The sequence below is a fragment of the Meles meles genome, chromosome 1 (assembly GCF_922984935.1).
Source record: "Meles meles chromosome 1, mMelMel3.1 paternal haplotype, whole genome shotgun sequence".
NCBI classification, from domain to species: Eukaryota; Metazoa; Chordata; class Mammalia; order Carnivora; family Mustelidae; genus Meles; species Meles meles.
Window position 1 is genome coordinate 121,331,385 of NC_060066.1, and position 15,410 is coordinate 121,346,794.

At 51.1% G+C, this 15,410-nt stretch overlaps 1 protein-coding gene across 1 annotated transcript in view; it reads right to left on the bottom strand.

Annotated features, from left to right (window-relative positions):
* Window positions 1-2,628: 2,628 nt before the first annotated feature.
* KCNC4 (potassium voltage-gated channel subfamily C member 4) overlaps window positions 2,629-15,410 on the bottom strand; it is a 36,255-nt gene continuing 23,473 nt past the window's right edge. Inside the window, exon 4 of the mRNA XM_046025728.1 lies at window positions 2,629-3,218. Coding sequence (XP_045881684.1) covers window positions 3,193-3,218 — 26 coding nt within the window. The 3' untranslated portion in view covers window positions 2,629-3,192. The remainder of the gene's footprint in view (window positions 3,219-15,410) is intronic.

Below are 15,410 nucleotides of genomic sequence, written 5' to 3' on the forward strand. Positions count from 1 at the left end.
TTGTTTAAATACTTACCTCTCTCTTGGGCAAATAATCCCAAACCCTTATCTTTCAGTGGAGTTCAAATCCTGTCCCTCTTTCTGCTACACATTTTCACGTTCATGGCCTGTGGTGCTTAAAGCCCCCCTAAAGCAGCTCTCTAAGCCAAGCTGGTCCCTTGGGCAGCGCGGGATACGGAGGTCCTGCAGGGACTCTGGTCAATGAGCTCCCCTACCTCGCTGGTGCTCCCCACTACCGTCGGGGTATGAGCAGCTGTCACCCTGGATACCTGGCTATTCTCCGTCACCTGTTACTGCCCCCCCCCCCCAAGCTGGCTCAGAGCAAGTATGGGTCTGATCATTAGGCCGGTGGGGCAAATGAAGGAGGGAGGGAAGGAATACTTGTGTTAAAGGTGTCACAAAAAATTCCTCCCCTGGGGATGTGGTTTTCCTCAGGACATGAAATCCCTACCAACATTGAAAAGTCCTCCTCCCCTTCCTTGGGCCAGCCACGCGGGCATATTTCTCTGAGAGGATAATTCCATCTCTTTCCCTGGGAGTTTCCAACCCCAAAATGGCTCAGACTTGCGCAGTGGTGCCAAATACGGCACACAAATTATTCTGAGCAACTCCCAGCCTGGTCTTACACGAATAGTGAAGTAGAAGAGGATAATTCTGGTTTTCTCTCCTTCATGCCTGTCTTCCCTACTGTCATTGATTGAGTGAGTCACTCATTGATTCATTGATTCAAACTGTTCCCTGAGTGCCCGGCACTGGGAGGTTCAGGTGATGCGAAGGGACAGTGTGAACTGCACCCCGGAGAGCATGTGGCCGGGAGGGGGTTCATACATAAACGGGTAACACAGAGGGCAGGGAGCTTAGTCGACAGAAGGGAGTCCAGGGAAGCTAGTGGGAGGGACCCATTCTGGGGTTGTAACTGGGAAGATTTCTGGTGGACATAAGGCTGGAGCTGGAGCGTGTGGGCTTTAACCAGTAAATAAGGGAGGCCTGGGGATGTGGGAGGAGGAGGGGTAGGAGGCCAGGGAAAAGAGGAGCTTTGTCTGGGAACTGTCTGGAAGACAGTGTTTCATTTGACCTGGGGAAAGGGGAGGTGATGACCCATTCTTCTGTGATTCCTGCTAGGATGTTAATTGGTTTTTGTTTTTGTATTGTTTTTAAGATTTTATTTATTTATATGAGAGACAGTGGGAGAGGGAGAGCACAAGCAGGGGTAGAGGCAGAGGGAGAAGCAGACTCTCCACCAAGCAGGGAACCCCGGGGAGAACTAAGGATCCCAGGACCCTGGGATCGTGACCTGAGCCGAAGGCAGATGCTTAACCACCCAGGCACCCCCAAGATGTTAATTGTTAATTAAAGAAAGCGTTAGCTGCCAAAAGCTTTAAAATGTGGCCCCTCCTTTTGAAGACCATATTTGTTTTCATTGCCTGCTGTCTGGGAAGAGCATGATCTTGGAATCAAGCTGACCTGGGTTCAAAACTTGACTCACAGTCACTATCTGTCACCTTGAACAAGTCATTTAGTTTCTGGAATCTTCACTTTTTATAAACTGGGGACAATAATCTTCACCCCACAAGGTTGTGATGTGGATTAAACTAGATGTCATGTGAAAAGGTCCTAGCTCAAAGCTGGTAACACACAGGTGCTCAGAAATGTCGCTTTTACCTCAGCAAATTAAACAAGTACTACCCTACGATCCAGCAATTCCACTTCTAGGTATATACCCAGAAGAACTGAAAGTAGATCTCAAGGAAATATCTGTAGACCCATTATTCACAACAGGCAAAATGTGGAAACAACCCAAATATTCATTACCGCATTACTGGATAAAAAAAGTGACACGCACACCAGACATGATGCTAAGCCAATTACCAAAGGACAAATACTGCATGATTCCACTTCTGTGAGGTCCGCACAGTAGTCAAGTTCATAGAGACAGAGAGCAGAACGGTGGTTGTCAGGGGCTGGGAGGAGAAGGGAAAGGAGGGTATTGTTGTTTAATGGGCACAGGATGATGGGAAATTTCTGGAGATGGACGGTGGTGATAGATGGTACAACAATGTGAATGTACGTATTGGCCTCAAATGATACACTTAAATATAGTAAATTTTATTATGTAATAAACATAAAAAATAAATAATAAAAAAATTTTCGTAATAAAAAAACGTTGCTGGGGCGCCTGGGTGGCTCAGTGGGTTAAAGCCTCTGACTTTGGCTCAGGTCATGATCCCAGGGTCCTGGGATCGAGCCCCATGTTGGAGCAGGGAGCCTGCTTCCTCGTCTCTCTCTGCCTGCCTCTCTGCCTACTTGTGATCTCTGTCTGTCAAATAAATAAAATATTTAAAAATAAATAAGTAAATAAGTAAATCCCTACCAGACAAAAATCTACAAGTTAAGGGGTGTCTGTGTGGCTCAGTCAGTTAAGCGTCTGCCTTCGGCTCAGGTCATGATCCCAGGGTTCTGGGATCGAGTCCTGAATCAGGCTCCCTGCTCAGCGAGGGGCCTCGTTCTCCATCTCCCTCTTCTGCAACCTCTGCTTGTCAGATGAAATAATAAAATATTTTTAAAAATCTACAAGTTAACAGGCAACTTGATAATCTGAGTTCTTTATTAGTAAAGGCAAATGACAAAGTCAAACAATGAAACACTCTTCTTCAACAGCGCTGTCCCCTAGATCTATAACACGAGCTGTGTGTGGGATTTAAATTTTTCCAGTAGCCACATTAAAAAGTAAACTGAACTGGAGAAATTAATGTCAATAATACATTTTGTTTGACCCAACGTGTCCTAAATATTGTCATTTGAACCTGTTGCATTCACACTTAAATGTCAAGTGTTCAAAAGTCCTATGCTGATAGCAACAGTTCTAGAAAATTAAAAAGTCCTTATGTAGGTCTATTAAACAAAGCTTCACTATGACACTGCAGGTATCTACAGTCATCCTTCTGGCCTTATCTAAATTTTGGATAATTTTCCCTAATATATTTACTATCCTAGTATCTACATAGGTCCCTTGGCCGAGTTAGCAGAAGTACAGAAAAGGTGAGTCCGAGCTATGACTCCTTAAAAGGTGGCCAGGTAAATACCTAGTGTGAAGAAATGCTCTCATAAAGGTGTCTCAGGGGCTGTGAGGGCCCAGAGTTCTGCTGGTGGGCTGCGCGGATCAGGAAAGACTTCACCAAAGATGAGTAGTTTTCACAAGGTGGAGCGAGTGGGGGTCACTGTAAGGAAAGGGAAGAGTGTGACCAAAAGTAGGACAGGGTACAAGTTGGAAGAACACTGCTACTTGGGTGTGTGGGGATGGAGGGTCAGGGACTGAGGCCTGAGGGGCCAGATGGTCTTGGGCATCTCACTTTTATCTGACAGGGAACCATAGCAGGGTTTTCAGAAACGGAGGGACGTGGCCAGACTTGTCTTTCAGGAAGACCCTTCAAGAAGGTGTTGGAATCATCCAATTCTTTCCCCTCTTATCACCCCTGTGGTGAATAGGGATGACGTCTGCATCAAGGTTGGTAGCTAAAAATATTTCCTAGGCATCAAATTACAGATGTGATGCCCAGATTCAGAGCGAAGAAAGCACTGACAAAAAGGCCAAGGTGGCTTCCGAGGTCAGGACAGAGTTGAGATTCCTTCTGGGATCTAAGGAAGGGTGTAGATGGCTTTTATGGATTAATGGCTTAGTCGCTGATACCCTGGCAGCCTTTGGGGCCAGGTGAGTACAAAGTAAGAGGAATCTCAGCTTGGCATTAACACAGGACTGGCCAAGTGAGACAAGCAAGGGCACAGCCTTGGGTTATGTTTTGCCTTTTTTTTTTTTTTTAAGGATTATTTATTTATTTTAGAGAGAGTAGGAGGAGGGGCAGAGGGAAAGAATCTCAAGCAGACTTTCTGCTGAGCGCGGAGCCCAACACATGAGTCAATCTCAAGACCCTGAGATCACGACCCGAGTGGAAATGAAAAGTCAGGCACTCAGGGGGGTGGGAGGTTGTGGAACCAGGTGGAGGGTAATAGAGAGGGCACGTATTGCATGGAGCACTGGGTGTGGTGCAAAAACAATGAGTACTGTTACGCTGAAAATAAATAAATAAATTTTTTAAAAAAGGCATTCAGAAGTTTACAAAGAAAAATGCATTTATAATACTTGACATTTGGAAATGTTTCTCTTAAAAATATGAAATACATTGCTTACTCTCTGAAACTAAAATGATGCACTAGAAACCATGATTTATCTTTAGTCAAAACAGACATTCATTAGCTGGTGCATTCTCTAGATAAATCAGAACTAGTGGTTTAGATGATTTTTATTTTTCACTGCAGATAATTTTGTGGTTCACTGGCAGTGTGTCTGTTTCGTGGCTGAGGAAACTGTGTTGTCATAAAACCATGTCTGTTTTGCATGTCATGATCACAACTGATAAGATTTTTAATATTGATATGCTTGCTATTTAATTTGTTGCTTTGTTTATATTACCTAAACCTAATAAAAATTATTTCAATTAAGAAAAAAAAAAGTCAGGCACTCAGCTGACCGAGCCACCCAGTTGCCCCGATCACTATCGTCTGGATGGAGATAAGAGGTGGCTTTGATTTCTCTTGCCCTTTACAACTGAGATGCTCAGAGTACTTGATGGGCATTCTTGGAGATGCTGGTCTCTTGTCTCAGCGAGAGGAGGCTCACACAAGGGCAAGGAAAGCTGGAAGAGTCACAAATGGTACAAGGAACCAAGAGGAACTCCTGAATTTTCTGAAACACCCTCTTTGGTCCCCCAGCGCATCAGTTGTCAGAGAAGAGGAAGCTAACTTGTTTTACTTCTAGTTCTACATGAAGTGCATAGAACAAGCTGCTCTAGTCCAAGAGCCTGCAGCCCAGAGGAAGGGGAGAGGCAGTGGAAGGAAGAGGAGAGTTCAGGATGGCTCCACATTCAATGTCTCTCTTGGTGGCCTATGCAGTGGGGGTGGGGGGGGGTCGAAGAGTCTTAAATCAGCTTCCTTATGGCTGATGTGTTTCTAAGCATCCAGTTTGGGAAGGCAATGGACACTGGGGGCCCATTTCCATTTGGGGTTTTATATATAATCACCATGTCCAGGACTAGCCACCCAGTTGAAACAGGAAAATTCTTAGAGATAAGGCTTCCTCCTTCTTGTTGCCATGAATTGATCTCCAACAGGGGCTTCGTGGGAATGCCTTCTGATGAAAACTGGAGCCCAGAGCAGACCAGGAAATAGAGTCAGAAGTTGGGGAATGGACCCACACCTGCCAGCTCCCAGGGTCCTAAGCCTTCCTCTCTTCATCCTCCCCCAGGGCTAACCCCCCAGCCCCAGCACCTCCTAGAGAGGCTGTGGGATGGCCTTTGTTCTTTCTCTCCAGTTTAGATCTCCCCGAAAGATCCTCTAGTGGAGTCTACCTGCTCAGTTTTGAAAGGTTCTTCAGTGTTCATCCAGGAAGGAAGAGAGAGAGGAAGGAAGGAAGTTAAGCTTTATGAAATGTGTCAGGTACCGGGCTAAGCAGCCAGGACATGGGATCTTATTCGGGCCTTGGGAGAACCTGCTAAGGTGGGCAGTAGTATCCCCAATTTGACAAAGGCAGCTGCTCAGCAAGCAAGTGGCCAAATATAGCATAGCCAGTGGTAATCGCAAAGCTAGAGCTCTGGCTCCCCGGTTCCTGTCCACATTCGTCCCAAGGAGAGCTGTGCTGAACTCCAGAGAAATCCATGGTGGAACAAAAGCCCCAGGTGAGAAGGACTCCTCAAGCAGGCTAAAAGGAGCCTCCAGGGGTCACCTGGCTCCAGCTATTTTCATAGTCTTCACTGGCCCAACCTCTAACTTCCAGACTACTCCTCAGGGCATCTGAGGACAGCTCGGAATCTCTCCTGTGGGACGTAACATTCAAACAGCTTTGGCAGCAACTTCAGGGGGCTCAAGGGCCCTGAGAGTCAGCAAATGGTCTTTGAGCCCCCAAGAGTCTCCCTAGGAGCCTAGGTGGGAAGGAAAGCCAGGGTCTGGAAGAGTGCAGGGAGATAGAACGGCGCTATGGGGGTGGGGCGCAGAGACTAGGGTGCCACTGACAGCCAGGGCAAGAGTCCCGTGGCAGAGCCCCAGGTGGGCAATGCCCCTCCTGGGGTGAAGTGTGCTGGCATCAGGTGAGGTCACCAAAAGGCATCATGGAGCCCTGGGGTGCTAAGAGAGACAGGGTCCTGGCCCATCCCAGAAGTGGGTTTTGTTCTAACAAGGGAAAGTGGTATCCCATGACACAGCTCAGAGTCCTAAGCCTCCATTCGGAGAGCAAGAGCGGATTAAGATTTCTTCCCCTGAAGCCAGACGTGTCCACGGTTACAATAAAAATCCGGGAGCGGTCTCGGTCTCCCAGTAACTGAAGCCTCCCACTTGCCAAGGATGGGGTGGCGTCAGGCTAACCCAACCGGCAAGGCAGCCTGTTAAAAATAATGCTTACGTAAAGAAAACACCCTCAGAAAAAGAAGCCTGAGTAATCTGGGCGGGCTGGAATAAAGGCCTCCTGTTCTGACCTACCTCTGAGATGAAATGATCTATTTCTTCCTCGAATTGCTCCCCCAGTTCTGTTCATTCACGTGCTTGCTCAGCAGACACCCAAACAGTGTTTTGGGTTTGCCCAGCTGTTCTATTTCCAGCCTGTTGAGTTCATTTTAGGTCCCACAGTCGGGGATTGGTCCCTCCTGCTTCTCCCTCCTCCCCTCCTCCCCTCCTGGCATTTTCTCACTCCTCCCTCCATGCTTCCCCTCCCACTCCTCCATCTTCCACCCTTCCTCTCTGCCCCCCCTCCTTTTCTTCCCCCCCAGCCCCCTCTTCCTTCTCCAGGATCCCTGCTCTCTGCCTCTCCTCTAGCGCTTTCTCCTGCCTACTCGCTCTTTGGCTCCCATTCCCCATAGCTTGCAGGTGTGTGTGGACAAGACTTGGGGGACAGAGGAGCAGGCAGGCAGCTTGGCAGGCTTCTCTCTGCCATCTCACTGCCTTGGGAAGGATGCACACGGGAGCTCCTGGGTCACCAAGAGGGAAATGGCCACCCCAGCTGGTCATCACATGAGCATTCCCGACCCAGGGCCCTGCATCATGCTGGACGGTCTTCATCCCCTCACCCCAGAGTGAATGGCCCTAGCAAGGATTTCTGGAAGAGGGTTTCTAGTGGGGCCTGCCAACCCCTACTCCCCCGATTGTCTCTCTAAGTATAAATGGGGGACATGCCCAGAGCACCATCCGCCTGGCTGAGTCTGGCTAGCTGTTTCGTGCCTTCCACCTCTGTGTATCGTCCCAGGGCAATCTCCAGGAGATGCCTCACTTCGCAGGCAGAGGGACAACATCCAGGGAGGTTAAGTCATTTACCCGGTGTCACACAGGTCACAAGCAGCAAAGCCGTGGGGGGAGGGCAAAATTCTGGGTGTGGGCAGTTAATGGATGAGAGCGGTGGCTCCAGAGCCAAGTGGGCCAGCTTCAACTCATGGCTGCCTGTGACCACAGAGCCAGTGGCCAGGGGTGTGGGGGCCAGAGCCAGGCGGAATGGGTTTGGGTCAAAATCGGCATGGGCAATCTGTCTGTGAGATCTCTGTCAGGCTAACCTCTGTGCCTTGGTTCCTTATCTGTAAAATGGAAGTGATTAAAAGAGCCCTCACCTTCTGGGTCTCTTCTGAGGATTCATCCACACAGAAGGCTCAGAACAACACATGGCCAGTTACCCACTCAATGTGAGCTATTACTATTTCCAGAGGCATCCGCTCTGGAACACCCCAACCCCTGAGAGAAGGTCAGAGGAATGATAACCTTTCACCTCAGGTAGTACTCTAGGGGTTCCAGAAGACTCTTCTACCCACTTCCTCATTTAACCTTCATGCCTCCCTTGGATGAAGGTAGGGATGGTTGAATTCCCATTTCACAGATGTGGAAACCAAAGCCAAGCAATGACCTGGGACTGGCCCCAGCTCCTGTGGGAACAATCATCACCAGTCTCTCTCTCTCTCTCTATGGCCCATGCCTGCAGCAGGGATTTTGCCCAAATTGGCACTCAGAGAGTCGGAGAGGGCCGGAAGCTCCTAAAAGAACACTCTCATGAAGACTGAGCAGGTGGAAGATGGAGAAGGGAAGAACCAGGATGTCAGCCCTTAGCCATCCTAGGTAGACTCCAGTGACAGCCAGTCTGAAGCCATTAGCCCCAGGAGAGAAAAGCCCAGGTAGTCAGAGCCTGGGAAGTGGGGGGGAGTCAGGACTGTGGCTGGGAGCTCTGATGGCAGGAGGGGAGACTTGGTTGGCACATGGGGCGGGAGGGGTGGCGCAGGTGGAAGAGGGAGAGGCCCAGCATCCCAGGAAATTGTTCTGGACAAATTCTGAGACCAGGCATGGGCTAGAATGACAGGTGCGCATGAGGAAAGTCAGCAGCGGGGAGCTAATTCATTCCCTGTCTGCTCATGCATTCATCATGGAGCTCCAGCACTGAGCAGGGGCTGGAGATAAGAAGATAAGAGCGTTAATAAATAAAACACCCATAAATGAGCAAACAGGTGACAAGCTATCCCGATGCTAAGTACTATACTGGCGGGGGGAGGGTGTACAAGGTACTGTGAGAGTATAAAGGAAGAGTCCAGGAACGGCTCTCTGAGAAGGTGACAGCTGAGTGGGCCTTGAGGGATGAATAAGTGTTTGCTAGGCAGAGGACTCAACACGGGAATATGGAAGGGGGACAAAAAGGAGAGAGAAGGTCTTCTAGACAGAGGCAGCTTCTACTGCATATCACTTCTAATTTCACTTTTGCACTCCATTTTCTCTTTTATTTGTCAAAGTGAAGCCAGAGCTCCTTGTAGAACCTTGGCCTCTAATTTGATTCACATAAGGAGCTCCTGCTTTCTTCTCTGATCAAAACAAATAAACAAAACAAAAAAACTACCCTGCTTGGAACTCTCCAGACTTCCATATAATAGGGAAGGGGGCTCTTACTCTGTAGGTTGAGAGGAAGTTTAGTAATCCTGCGTCCTGGGAAATAAAATATATGTGAACCCTAATTTATACTAGAGTGTGGATGACTGGCACAAGATACTTTCTGATCCATAGATGAGACCATGAAGAGAGGGCAAAGAGAACAGAAGGCCCCTGGAAATGTGTGTGTTTGAGATGTAGATAAAGAGGTGGCATTTAGTGAGGGTAGAGAAAAACCCAGGAAGAGAGAGGGAGGATTCTAAAAACCAATTTTCCAGTTCTATCCAGAGAAATTAGCTAGTCACAGTCCAGCACACTGAGGCCCAGAGGGAAAGTGGTACCTCTGGGGCCTTCTTCCATACCCCCTACCCTCATTATCCTATCCCCAGGCTCCCCAGGAGCTGGTTGCCACCTCTAGGGGTGTCCTGAGAGAAATGAGGTCCCTAATCGATCTGCCAGGAGTACAAACAGTGTTGTCCCTCAGGGGAGGAGACAGTCCTGAGGCATGAGGTTGGATGCAGCTGGGATATTGGGAAGGCGGCTAGTTCTGACTCCTGATTTTTGGTGCTGTGGGCTTCTCTAGTCCACAGGCCCCCAGGCTGTCCATGTAGTGGCCTAGGAAGGGTGAGGATCCTGCGGCAGCTTCTCCGCACTGAGAGTGGTGGCAGCGACAACTACGAAGCTCTCTCTCCATAGCAACCTGGCAGCCGCCCCCCCAAGGGAGGGCCACCATGGCAACAGCTAGTCCAGGAACAGCTCCTCTGGGCCTCCTGGGCCTCCTGGGCTCACCCTTGGTTTCCCAACGGGCAGCTGGCCGGGCCTGGGCCAGGTGGGACACCTTCTCTCTGAGCCTCTCTTGGGTGAGGTCTGAGGGCATGGAGAAAAGCCCATTTTTGTGTGTTTCTCTTGGTTATATGATTTGAACATTTGATCACTGATCATTGAATTTTTTTTTTTAAGATTTTATTTATTTATTTGACAGACAGAAATCACAAGCAGGCAGAGAGAGAGGAGAAAGCAGGCTTCCCGCGGAGCAGAGAGCCTGATGCGGGGCTCGATCCCAGGACACTGGGATCATGACCTGAGCCGAAGGCAGAGGCTTAACCCACTGAGCCACCCAGGTACCCCTGATCATTGAATTTGAAGCAACTGTCCTTGGATCTGGGGCCCACAGGTGAGAAACTGGAGGGGTGGGGGAGGTGGTGAGGGGGTCTCCAGGGATATTTGGAATGGAGTCGCCCCCGGGTTAAGGAATTCCAGGCTCTGGTCCCTACAGAGGTCCCCTCAGGGGTAGTCATACCCCAGTGGCCCCAAGCTCTTGAGCTGAAGGCTCAGGATGTCCCTGGAGGAACACTGCCATCCCACCCAGGGACCTAAGCTGGACCAGGAGGTTCAGAGTTCCAGAAAGAGCACATGCCGGGAGGCAGACTGGCTTGAGGGCCACGCTGGCCCACGCAACTCGTGTTCTTTCCCTCTTCCACACACCCAACCTCTGTCCCCTCCAGCCTTGTCTTTCCCCTCTTCATCATGCCTTCACCCCTCCTGCCTCCCTCACTTCCTTCCTTCACTCCCCCGTTCCAGGGGGAGCACTTACCATGCAAGGTGTGCCCCCTTCCCCAAGGGAGCCAAGGTGAATGAGCTCCCTCAGGTAGCTCCGTGGTGGGGGAGGGGGTTTGCACAAATTCCCCAAACTGCTGGTGGAAGCCAAGTTCCAGAAGGGAGAGCAGGAAGAGCTCTGAGTGCTCTCCTCTCAGCCTCCCTCTCTCTCAGCCCTCCTCGTTATTCTGACAGTTTCTCAGGCAGGAAATGCATAATGTAAAGAGAAGAGCTTTCACGTTCCTCCCCAAGGACTCCCAGGAATGCCCTAGAAGGGAGGTGCAGAAGCCAGCTGGAAACAGCTTGAAGGAAAAGGAGAGGGTGTAGTTCGGCGGCTGCTCACGCCCGGCCAGGCCAGGTCTGCCCGTTCATTCATTCATATAATATTTATGGAGCCCCTAGCACTGTGCTGGGCCCCAGGTACTTACAGGGAGGCAGGCAACAGACAAATAGGTCGTTCCAAAGCGTGCTAAGCCCCTGGGAGAAAAGGAGCCTGCTACAGCGGTAGGAGACAGCGCAGGACACTGGAGGGGGCCACTAAGAAGTGACATTTAAAGCCAGAGCAGAGGGAGAAGAACTCAGCCTGACAAAAGGAGCCTGGGAAGGTGGGCACAATTCCACTAAAGCTGGAAGAGATGGAGCGTGTAAGAAAGGCTCAGTGGCTAAGAGGGGAGAGGCCTGGGGGACAGGGCAGAGGCTGGGAGGGGCCTGAGGAGCCACAGGTCCTTGAGGTCCCTCCCCCCCTTACTTTGATAGAGTTCAGATTTTATTCAGATGCAGTGGGATCATGAAAGCCACAGAGGGTTTAAGCCGCAGGGACGGGATCCCCGTGTCCCATTTAAGAAGCCCTATCTGGCTGCTGGGAGGAGACGGGCTTATAGGAAGGCAGCTGGGAGCCAGCGAGGAAGAGTGAGAGATGGAGGGCTTGTGAGGTGTATTTCAGAGGGAGGAACGATGGGACTATAAGGGGTTGGCATGAGGGTGGGAGAGATCTTTACTGGTCTTTCGTGACACTGGGACATGGACCCCCTGATGGCAGGGGTCCTGCTGGCCTGGCTCCCTGCCGGTGCCCCAGGATGCGGTATGGGCCTTTGGTAAAGATTTAATGTGTGGTGAGTGAGTGAGTGAGTGAATTCAGGTTCGAGAGGGAAGGGTTAACAACGACACCCCGGTTTCTGGCTCAGACTGGAGAGGTGGGGAGCTTGTGGTAGCACACAGAGGGGAGAGCTGTGAACTCAGAGCCCAGTGTCAGGTGGGCGAGGGGGTGCCTGAGCGGGCAGGGTGAGTGTGTGGAGAGTAGGAAGGGGAGGTAACATGGGCCGGGAATAGAGAAAAAGCTCACTGTGTGTCTGTCCAGTGAACAAATAGAGTTGAGAGTTCTGGGCCCGACCTACCAACGTGGCCATTGCCAGGTCCTGGAAGGTGTTTCAGACCGTAGGTGTGGACAAGATAGATCACCTAGGGGAGAGTGAGTAGAGAGAGAAAGGAAGGGACCTCCTCTGACCATCCCCTCTCCCCACACCAGGAATTGCTGAGGTAGGGAAGCAGGGACCCTAACTCAGCAAAAAGCAGAGCCCTGCAGTTTGGGGAGCCTCTTAGGGAATAGCCCTGAAGGCAGGTATATATGGTGCCCGGGGGTGAGGGTGGGGGTAGGGTGACAGGCTGGTCCCTCAGTCCCATGAGGAAAGGAGAAGTTTCCAGCACAAATAGCCGAAGGCCTCTGACCCCTCTGACCTGGAGACCCAACAGCTCTCCTCCTGTCTCCCTCTCCTCAGCCCATGATGCTATGGTCAGGCCCAGCTGAGGCTCCCCGGGAGAGAGCAGGCCCCAGCATCCCTGGAAGCTCTTGTAGCCTTTAGAGAAACGCTGTCCAGGGCTCAGGTGTGGTGACCACAGCCCCAAGTGACTGGGCCAGTTCATGGGCCACCTGTCGTGTCGATCCCACAAAGGCCCGGAGCCTGGCAAGGAAGGCAGGTGCTCATGGTGACGAGGCTGTCAGAGCCCCAGGAGGCTGTAGGGGTGGGGACTGGCTACACATCATCAACCTGAGCCCAGGGTGTCAACCAAGTCATTGGCTCAGACGCCCCACAAATGCCAGTCTCTTCCCGGGCAGGCAGCCATGATTGGCTGGAAAGATGCAAACAGAGTCTACCAGGGAGTTCCCCACCAGAGTAAAGGGCTGGGAGGAAAATCCTGCTGGGAGAGGAGTTCATCCGGGTCCTGTTAGGAAGACCTGGGCTCCGGACCTGCCTGCCCCACTATGGAGCTGCAGGGTGCCACCCCCAAGCCCCCAGGCAGAATGTGTGAGAACCAGAAGAGGTCTTCTAATTCAACCTTCCACGCCCAGCAGATATTCTTCCCACCAACCCTGGCATGTGACTACCCAGGATCTCTCCAGACATTTCCAGAGACGGGGACCTCATACCCACAGGGCAGGCCATTCCTGTTTGGCAGTTGTTAGAAAGCTTCCCTTTTTCTCAAGGCCTGGAAGGACCCAGTTGCCAGTGTCACCAATTAACAGTGTCATCTCCAAGGAGGAGCATAGGACTAGGGGAGGGGGACGGGGCCTTCCTTCCCTGTTGATTTGATACGGGGCACTTTTAATACAGTGCGTGAAATTTGTTAATAGCAAGGAAAACAAAAAGTCAGGTTCTTCTTTATTTGACCCCGATCTGTCCTCCTAACATTTCTACCTTTTGGTCCTAGGTCTGCTCTCTGGGATCAGAAAATAAGCTAAACCCGCTTCCCCTTGGATAGGAATCCCATTTCTTCTCCAGGCGGAGCCACTCCTGCTGTAACTTGGTCTCCAGATCGGACCTTATCCCAGTCAGCCCCTTCTGCGCCTCAGACAATAAAACTCAGTGGATTGCAGAGGAAGGAACCAATTCCGAGTTGGGAGTCATGCTAATTAATTAAAGACATCCCCTTTTATGTGTGTGTGTGTCGGGGGAGAGGGGGAGTACCACCCGATCCCTCACTTCCTCAGTCCTTGGTTATCTATAAAAGGGGAAAACAATACCTTTGCTATCAGAATCAATTGAGATGAAAGAAATGAAAAACATTAAAAGCGCAAATCCCTACCTACCCTTGGGGTTCTGACTTAGAAGCCCCATTCCTTTTAAAAAGCAGCGGAGCCCTGGACTCATGGAGATGGCTTGGGTTCGAATCCCAGTTCTGCCACTTCTCAGCTGTGTGACCTTGGAGAAATGAACCCATGTAATGTGCTGCAGTTTTCTCCACGAAACAAGAGTGCAGATGCCAGTCTTGGAACTTGTATTTAAGGGCATTGGATGTATCGGCCAACATTCCGTAAGTGTTAGCTGTCTGGTGTTATGACCCCTACTCTGCCTTCACACGGAGAGAAGGGCTTTACGAAATGAGGTTAATCTGGAGCACTTACTTGGAAGGAGAGGCCGTAAACCAAACTGGGAAGGGCTACTGGGGTAAGTTGTTCCACAACACTCCCCTTGCCCCCAGTATCTGTGGGCAACGGTTCTGTGCTGGGCACTGCACCACGGCCTTAGAGGCGAGTTCCCTGAGTGCTGCCAACAGCTTGGTGAGGTGGGAGCTCTCCTTACTCCCATTCCATGGATGAGGAAACAAAGGTTCACAGGGGTTAAGTGACTTGCCTCAGGTCACACAGCTAGGCAGTCACAAAGCCAAGACTCCTGAGTCTGGATTAAAGTCCTGGAGCCAGGGGCACCTGGGTGGCTCAGTGGGTTAAAGCCTCTGCCTTCAGCTCAGGTCATGATCCCAGGGTCCTGGGATTGAACCCTGCATCCGGCTCTCTGCTCAGCAGGGAGCCTGCTTCCACCTCTTTCTCTGCCTGCCTCTCTGCCTACTTGTGATCTCTGCCTGTCAAAAAAAAAAAAAAAAAAAATCTTAAAAAAATAATAAATAAAGTCCTGGAGCCAGGACTCCTGAGTCCAGACAGCTGAGTCTGTCTGACTCCCAATGTCAGTCTTGGACACCTGTGTCCTGTTCTCTTGACCAGCTTGGTAATTTGGGCTCAGGCACTGCTTTTTGAGGAAGCCACTGCCTTTTCTCCCTGACCGCACTGCCCGCTGTTTCTATGAGGTGAGGCAGAGGGCTGCCTCCCCGAACTCTCCGCCCCTGCATGCCGCCCCTCTCCCCTCCAGAAGTCTGTCATCAGGCGGTCACCAGAGACCCCAGCTGCATCTCCTGGGGTCCCCTCAGGGCCACCCTGGCAGCTGGTACCCCTGGGCTGTTTGCTGGCCCTTGGCCCCTGACCATAAAATGGTTCCACTCATCCACAAAAAAACACAGTAAGAAAACAGCCATTTTGGACGTGGGCCCTGATGCGTAATATCATTACGGAGCCAGCAGTGCATCCTGGCCCATTATCGCCCGGCCAGGTTTCTCTGAGGCAAGCCTGGCTGCAAATGGCTTTCTCCGGCCTGGGGGGGCCCTGCAGCCCCCACTCGCCCTCCATGGCCAGAGGAAATCTTATCTTTAATTGACAACTGGCTGCCTGCCATCGTTTTGCCTCAGCTGGCTCTGGCTCCAAGCCCGATTTCCTCTCCCACTTCAGGAGCAGGCTTCCCCTCACTTCTTCCATCCCCTTGGCTCTGCCTCCCTCGCCCCTGCCCCCTGTGACCGGACATGGAGGAGAACTCAGAAGTCTGTGGGCAAAGGCCTGAGAGCTACAGCAAGGGGTGAGGAGGGGACTAACAACATGCCGGGCACCCATCGTGTGTCACGTGCACACCGAGGGCCCCAGGCCAGGGGGACACTCATGGTGTCTAAAATGGGGGCTGTTGTGATTCCCGTTCTCTCCAGGCCGGGAAACGGAGGCTCGGTGAGCCGCCCCCAAGTTACCCAGCTAGCATGTGGCGAGCTTTGAATCCAGACGTTGAACT